The sequence below is a fragment of the Halyomorpha halys genome, unplaced genomic scaffold, assembly GCF_000696795.3.
Source record: "Halyomorpha halys isolate HHAL.00 unplaced genomic scaffold, Hhal_1.1 Scaffold291.1, whole genome shotgun sequence".
NCBI lineage: Eukaryota > Metazoa > Arthropoda > Insecta > Hemiptera > Pentatomidae > Halyomorpha > Halyomorpha halys.
In genome coordinates this window covers 334,448-343,543 of record NW_027109101.1, presented here as the reverse complement: position 1 = coordinate 343,543, position 9,096 = coordinate 334,448, and the positions used below count along the sequence as shown (strand labels likewise).

General features: G+C 32.5%; 1 protein-coding gene across 1 annotated transcript in view; it reads left to right on the top strand.

The window, feature by feature from the left end:
* The window catches only part of LOC106680827 (uncharacterized), an 84,948-nt gene that overhangs the window by 67,427 nt on the left and 8,425 nt on the right, over nucleotides 1-9,096 (top strand). The window contains exon 4 of the mRNA XM_014420793.3: nucleotides 7,158-7,260. Coding sequence (XP_014276279.1) covers nucleotides 7,158-7,260 — 103 coding nt within the window. The remainder of the gene's footprint in view (nucleotides 1-7,157; nucleotides 7,261-9,096) is intronic.

Below are 9,096 nucleotides of genomic sequence, written 5' to 3'. Positions count from 1 at the left end.
TTATCTACGCGTTAAACAAACAATAACGAGGTGAAGATAGTTGACCGTAGTATATAAGGGGAGGGGATGCGGTCAGCAGAAAAATACAAATAAACAAAAGAATTATTTATTTGTACAAAATAAATAAATAATTCTTTTGTTTATTTGTTTTTTCTGCTGACCGCACCTCCTCCCCTCGACCATCATAGACCCAGATCTATGTATTATTTTAACATATGGAATTTTAAAGTGTGATCCACTTCCAGTGATCGGATGAAGTATCAAGTCTCATCACACCTATGTGAAAATTTATATCTATTATTTATACATGTACGTGTGAAAATGTATATACAAAATATATAGGCATTTTAATTTAAATTATGCTAGGTACATTTCAGCTTTAAGAAAAATATAATTTTTTTTCCGCATGTTTTTGCAGATAACTATTTAGACCTCAAAGGTAGGTTTTGCGAGCGAATTCCGGAACTGTTTAATTGACGGGGTCAGTGAAGCGGTGGCAGGATGGGCGGCTCCCGTGTCCTAGAATTAGTAGAAATGGATATCATCCTCATTCCTCTCATCATCGAATCACATTCATATAAATAATATTCATCATAGTGACAAAATAAAATTGATAATATAATAATCTAAATTAATAGATATATGATTTATAATAATAGGAGTATTCACGCAACCATATTAAATGCCTAAGTGTATTATACTGGATCTACACGTTTGCCACTTGCCGCAAATCCAAGTTCAAATGTTTGGTAAACAAAGGAAGCAACTAACGTCGGTATCCACTCGCTTGTTTTGCTTATTTGAATTTTTTCGGCTATTAAATTCGATTAACTCTATTTTCATTACAAAATAAAGATAAGCGAAATGAAAGGAAATATAATTATCAGCAATGTTGGTTGTAGATGATAAATATTCATATAAATAGTAATACATAATCTATAATCCAACAGTGCCCTGTGCTGGTTCAAATCCTTTCTCTCAAATCGGTCCCAGTATGTAGTCGTTCCAGGTGAACCTCCATCTAAAACCCTCCCCCTTTCCTGTGGTGTTCCTCAAGGCTCTTCTCTATCTCCTACTCTGTTTGCTATTTACTTACATTAATCCTCTTCAGATCCATCACTCGCAATACCACAATTTCCAAATATACCTGTCCTTCCCGCCTTCTGATCTATTACCAGCCACAGAGAAACTTCAAGAAGATTTGGATGGGATTTGCGAATGGGCAAGAGCTAACAAGTTGAAGCTAAATGCGGAGAAGACGAAGGCAATCTTAATAGGCTCCAATCATCTCTTTAAACTGTTCCTAATATTCCAACTCTGTTCTACATGATATTTCCATCAAATTTTATCCCACCATCAAAAACCTTCGATCAAACACTTTCCTGGAAAACCCATGTATCCAATATCTCCCGCCGTATCTTTTCAACATTAAAACGTTTAAATTACCTCCGCCACCTATTTCCATTTGAAACTCGTAGGCTCCTGATCACTTCTATAATATTTCCACAGTTTGACTATTGCTGTACAGTATAGCCTCTGTTTCCCGTTTTTATGCAGAGTTGAAGTGACTTTATTCTCCCTACCGTCGTAAGTATTTCCTGGCTTCCTCCATCTTCCAAGTCATCCAATCCCACCGACCATCATACATCTACGAGCTTCTTCAATTCAAATCCTCCATGCATTCCCGCAATACCCGTTCCCGGTCTTCAGATTTATACACAAGGGCCCACCGAACCGCTGCTTTCGATAGATCGTTCATTATCCGAGCCTCATCCTTATGGAACTCCATCCCTTCCAACACCCGTCGCTCCACTACCCTCCCTACCTTTGAATCCTACCTGTTCAATCATTTCCTATCCTTTCAGACCCATAAAATTGTAAATTAATATAATTGTAAATATATATGTAAACTATTATATCATTCTTAATTATTTTTTCATCGTTATCTTTTCTCTTTTTTATTTATTCATTTTTTTTTTTTGTTCAACTGATAAAAGTGAGAAAGTAACCTATAATTATTTTTTTTTATTATGACCGTTTATATTTCTTTGTATTTTTTGTTTAAGTATCTCTGAGGCTCCTCAGCCCTCATATGTTGATTTCTCTGTATTATTCTAAAGGGACTCGTCCCAGAATAAATAAAGTATTATTATTATTATATTAAATCCGACTTTCGTTCTTGAATTTTTATCAGAAACATTTTAATTTAATTACTTAGACATAGTATAAATATATATCATTGCTATGTTCAATCAAAAATAAACTGCTAGAGTTAATTAACAAGATTTAATTGTATTTACACCCAATCGATAGAATTTTTAAATATTCAACTTTAAACCAGAGTTAATTATTGAATCCTAACCTTTGGATTTGTGTAGAGGCACTTTTAAAGTCAAGGAAGGTTTCATTTCTGAGATAAATAAAACTGATAACACATTCTGCTTTAACCAACACAACAACAACGAAGTATAAAACCTTAGTGAAACCAGCTGTATCGTTTTAGTTCTGGAACGTAGTGTCTGGCGGGAACATTACTAATCACCTCAAAGATTTTGAAAGAAATGGTTTAAGGTAAGTCTATGACAGGAGAAAGAAGGTGAATGCGTAGCAATGTAGAGGTTGAGAAACTATTCTTATTAATGAGAATAATGTCAGCTATATGGGGGACATGTTCACAGTATTTCTATAGAGAATTTTGCAAAAGTTAGGATAGAGGGCTCGAATTGAGGAGGAAAACAAGATTGGACTCGGAGTATATTAGGAGACGAAGTGGTGGAGGAACTGATGAGATACAGCATGGAATCGAATTTGATGAAGTGAAGTTCTATTTTTTTTTTTTTTTTACAATGGCTACTGAATATTAAAATCTAATAATGAAAATAGGAGTTACCACGAAGTAGAAGAGAGTCTCTTCTGTAATGTATTCTGGCTCTTCGGTCTTGTCGGCCATATTGTTTAATGTTAGTTATTCTCCAGCTGACAGGTGCACTGCTGTTTATTGCAGATGGGTGGCATACCCTACTCTCATGTAAAGGAAATTTGAAGCCATAAAAGAGAATATTTGTCCATAAGGTTTGCATTAAGGTTAATAGGAGTATCCACCATTGAAACCTAAAGGTGCCTCTATAGGTTTGCCAAAAATTGGCGAATTCGCCCATGCCCAAGCGTGTAGATTAGCTGATCTAAATTGGCTGAAATTTTAGGCCGACCAGCTGTTTGTCGGATTTTGGTCTGTAATCAATGGGTTCTTGTGTTCCAGTTAGCCTTGTTTCATTATTCTCAACAGATAAATATTTGAGCTCTATGTGTTTTAATTAATTAAAGGATTTCCCCAACCTTCATATTCAATAATTAACTACATTTTAAGATTACATATATTAAAATTTTATCGATTCGGTTGTTGCTCAGTTTGTCGTCTACATTACACCGCCTGTCACTTTCCTGTGTATGGAATATAAAGTGTGTTCAGTCTACAGGCCTGAGGTTTTAGGTTTTGAGGGTGATAAGATATGGGGGACACTTTATTTATGTGAAGTGACAAACTTCAGCGCCATCTATTGGCACAAATAAAAAGTACCACCTAGAACCGGGACCAACTTTGGAGAAAACGGCCAACAAACTTTAATTGGAGAGCTAATCCTTCACTGTTGGAACTTGAAGACTCTCCAGGAACCTCTGGCCCGTTATCACTTAGTCACTAGCCCTAGACCAGAAATGTCCATCATTTCCACATCAGCATGACCACCTAGTACAAGAGCCGGGAAGAAAAAAAGGCAGTTATCCTCACCCCAATTTTTGATTACTTTAATGAAAACTATGCATAATTACTAGTCAAAATTGATGAGTCTGCCAAGTTTAGGTAGGGGCAATAAAAAATAGCGGCTCTTTCAAAACCTTTAAAAAACATTAATTTTTCATTCGGAGCTCTATATCTTAAAAAATAACAACAACACTAGAAAATCTAAGAGAACATTATTTAAAGAAGAGTAAATTTGCTGAAACATTAGCCCTGAAAGAGCTATTTACGTCTAATAGTTCTCGAGATATAGCTTTTTAAAAAGCAAACTTTCTAAAAAATCTACTGAAAGATTAGTAGCTAGTTAATTTATTTGAGAAATCTATATCTCAGGAACTATGTGACGTACAGATGTCTATTAGCACTCAAATTAAAGCTAGTTTAATAGAATATACAGAAGTTAATGACCTTTACCTTCGTAGGAATAGTAGTTTTCATGATATTTGATAAAATAAATTGATTTATAGTTGTTCGGAAAATAAGTTTGAAATATGAAAAACTTCATTTCAGAAACCTTTGGACGTACAGATGTCTGCCAGCACTCTAATTAAAGCTAGTTAAATTTACTACAAAATAGTTAATTATGTTTATCTTCGTAGCAGTAGTAGTTTTTATATTTGACAAAATAAACTCACAAAATGTTAATTTCTAGTTGTTCGTATAAAATGTTGGATTTTTGAAAAAAATATATCTCTAGATCCATAAGACGCACATATGTCTGCCAACACTTAAAATAAAGGAAATTTAACTTTCTATATAGTAGTTAATGATACTTATCTTCGTAGGGGTCGTAGTTTTTATGATATTCAAATATAAATATAAATTTGGTAATAAAAAATTTGTCCGAACTACTATAAATTAATTTATTTTAGCAAATGTCATGTAAACTATTATTCCTACGAAGATAAACATCATAAACTACTTTATAGCTCATTAAACTAGCTTTAATTTGAGTGCTAATAGACATCTGTACGTCAAATGGTTTTTGAGATATAAATTTTCAAAATAAATTCACCAACTACTGATCTTTCAGTACGTCCTATACAACATTTTTCTGAAACGTTGCTTTTTAAAAAGCTATATCTCGAAAAATGTGTAATGCAAAAAACTCTATTAGGGCTCATATTTTAGCAAATTTACTATTCTTTAAATGACGTTCTCTTGTGTTGTTCCTTCTTTTTAAAGGTGGATCCACATGTTGGCCGTTCGCCACGAATCGGAGGCTTGTACAAATGCTCGGGAAACAAAGAGCGGGCCATCTACATGTCAGTGTTATTCAGAGAGGCAAACATGGTGGACGTACTAGTGGTTTCAGCCATTGCACTGGGATTGTATTATTTTTATTACAAAAAAAAGAAAATGAAAGGAAATTAAATAAGATTAAATATAAAACTTATTATAAAAAGTACCAACAAACCTTAAACCTCCGAACAGCTCTCAGTTGCAACTAGACAAAGAACAATGGTGGAGATGCTACACGAGGGCTTTCACGAACCCCTTTGATCTGTGTCCAAAAACCGACTCTCGACGGCTCGGCAACGATCCTAGGCCAACTCGTACAAGCCACCCATCCACATGCTCGCGCATGTCTGAGTTCGCCATGGCTTGGCCAATATGTAGAGGCCCCTTAAGATATAGAGCTCCGAATGAAATTTTTTTTTAACGCTTTGAAACAGCCGCCATTTTTTATTCCCCCCAGCTATACTTAGCAGACTCATCAATTTTGGCTAGTAATTATACATAGTTTTCATTAAAGTAATCAAAAATTGGGGTGAGATAACTGAGTTTTTTCTCCTCTTGGGCTCTTGTACTAACCACAGATCATATACCAGGTAACCCATCCCATATGGGGCTTACAGCAAGTAAGTGAAGCATCTTCTACTAAATACAAAATGGTGACCCTCACTCTCATCGCAGCAATATCGTTTCCCAACTATCTAAATGCACTTAACTAGACTAACATTATTATATCACCTTTGGCTTACCCCCCCCCCCCCTCTCTGAACTTATTTCAATTTATTCCTTAATATATTCTGTACTTTCAATCTTTTTTTTTTATCTTCAATCAAAACCCTTCTGAAATGGATTACTCCTAGTTGATCCAGGCATTATTCCCCTATAAACCAGATGGTGACTGACTGATCAAAACATGGTGAGAGGAGGAATTGCGGTCATGAACAATTTCGAATTTGTCACGATCAACAAATAAACAAAAAATTATTTATTCGTGCTGACGTTTCGATCTAAATTTCAGGACTTCATCAGGGCTAAAAAACAAAAAGTCTAAGGATAATTGTTTTGTCGACGAAATCGTTTTAGTCTAACATGAATACCGCGAAATTTTGTTTAGCCCAGAATATTATTTTAGCCATGACGATATAAGTTCGGGAACTACTTCTTTAGATGATCGGACAGGACCATTTCAATTGGGTGGTTAGGAACAATGGGAGAGTTTCATAGAGAAGTTTCACAGAAGGGTACAAGTTTTTTCTTTCTATAAATGTAAACAAAACTACAAGAGACAAAACAACAGTACAGAGATGTACTGTTGACATACATAGGTATGAGATAAATGCTTCCAATTATAAACTTTAATTCATTCAGTCTCGAAAATGTACTACAATAAATTTAACTTAAAATTATCCAAAATTTAGATCCTATCGATACCAGGGCCCTGTTTCATAATAAAGTACAAACTAATACTATTAGTCTTGTAGATTTATCTTAATTCAATTACACTGACTTGTACAATAGTAGCTTGTGCTTTAGTATTTTTTAATTCCTGTAATATCACTAATAGTCATCCCTATCATGAAAAAAATAATTATTAGTATTATTACCACACTAGTTTCTAAACTTGTACTATGAACTAATACTATTAGCTTTCATTATGAAACAGGGCCGTGGTATGAAATTCAAGAAAACATGTCAAACTTATAATTAATAATTTTGATAAAAAATCTATCCTAATCAAGTTGGTTTCATTTTGCCCTTTGTATATGGAAAAAATATATGTGTCCACAACTTGTATTATCAAATAGAATGTAAAAATGAATATTTTTGTACAGAAAGGGAGAAAATATTATTAGTTTGTCAAGAATCTTAAAATACTATATAAATTACTAAACAACCCTGTCATCATACATATATGTATTTGCAAGCAGCCCTGTCATCATATGGTTGTATTTAACTCATTATTCTATCTTACAGCATTTTGTTAATTTTATTTATCATTATATTATATTGATAAATATTTATCATTCAATTTTATTTGTAATGTACCTCAACTTTTCTTTTATTTATAAGTTGGTATAACCAAGTGTTGAAGTAGTCATTATTAATGTGCATATGTTATCTGTAGGCCAAAGAGATCCACAAGACCCTTCAAGGTCTTCGAGAGCATTGAATGTCCATGCGAAGGAGTTTGCACCACTCGGCTCCAGCCTCCCTCTTCAGTCTAGCAAGTGAGTGTTGCTCAACTTCCTATATACAATACTCTAATTTTAAATAATTAAATATAAATAATATATTATAAATAAGATATAATATATTATATAAATAATATAAATTCAAATAAAAATTGAATGACTTCATTCATTCACCGCTAAGCATGCCCTGAAAAGCATGACATTATAAAGAAGAAGAACTATAACTCTTAGTTTGGGAGCTGGAAATTTTTTTATTATCTTATGAATAGCAGAAGGTTCGACGAGTGGACATGGAAGTTGATTAGCTGAAAGAATAAATAATTTGATTGGCAGTTTCATAGGATGACTTTGGCTTTTAAAATTTTTCAAAAATTAAAAAAAAATTGGTCTAAATTACTTCATAAGCAACCTGTTTTTTTATATGAAAATGTTGTATTAGTAGATCTGATTCTGAAAATATAATGCTAGACAAGTATTTTTGTAATTTGACTACTCCCAAAGAGAAATAATACGAAATTTTAGTTCTGTTAAATAAGGTTTATAATTTTTGCTACAACAGTAATTTAATACAACAAAAATCCTTATTTGGTTGGACTACAAATTTGTATATTTTTTACCTAGAAAGGTCAAATCACCATAAATATTTGTCTGGCGAGGAATATTCTGAATCAGCTCTATTCATACAATATTCTCATGTAAAAATTTATCCTTCTACAAAAGAAGTAAATAAATATTTTTATTTTCAAAATATAAATAAGTATATTCATTTAGTGATCAATTCTTCTTCAAACATCAATTCTTCTTCAAACATCAATTCTTGTATAGTCATTGGAACTTAACACTAGATTTTGAGTATACAATTACCATTACAGCCACATATAAAGATGACAAAGCTATTGGATAAGAAAATTTCATATAGGCCTCCCAAAGCTTACATTACTTACTAAAGTGGCATAAACAGATGATGAAAAGCTTAAAATATATATATATATTTTGTGACGGACCTTATGTACAAATCTTGACCATCCTACTCAGATTAGAATCAGATGAGAGCGTATATGTTAACCCATCTTGCTGCCCTACATGAACTACATAAGCTCAATAAACAAACTATATTATTTTTTCATTATTTATCTTTAATCTATTTTTACTTTTTATAGAAAATTGTATGAAGTTTTCTTCATTCGTATTCTGTAATAGTTTGCTTATTTTACTTTTTTTGTATGCAGCTATATTAATTACTATATGTATACATATTAAAATGATTATGGTTACATGGATGGAATATGGTCCGGGTGCGGTAAAAAAAAACAAAATAGTAGATAATTATACTATTTTATTGAGCCAACGTTTTGCCTCACGTTGCAGGGCTTCGTCAGGGCTAAAAAAGATACAAACACTATAGTTACAAAAAGAAAAAAAAGAAAAAACATAAGTGTAAAATAACAGGGGTATAAAATGTAAAAAAGTAAGATATAATAAGAAAAATTAAAGGTTCTAAATAGTAAATGAAAAGGGGTAATAGTAACAGATAGATAAGAGAAGAAATATTAAAGAAAGTACAAATAAAGAGATGAAAAAAGAAAAAAAATACAAATCAAATGAGACAGAATGCATACCTGTTTTGACAGCAGTCAAAAACAAAGTGACAGTTGGTATTGGGAGGAGTGGGGATGGCAGTTATGGCACAATAACGAAAATAATTTTAAAGTAAACATAGTAAAAAAGTATTTAAATTAAGTGAACAATAAATGGTAATATACATAATTGGGGGAAAAGAAATATTAAAAAAAAAACAGATAGAAAAACAAAGGAAAAGTAAAGTATAAAATAATGGGATACAATGTGTGTAAGTAATTAAGAAACAAAATA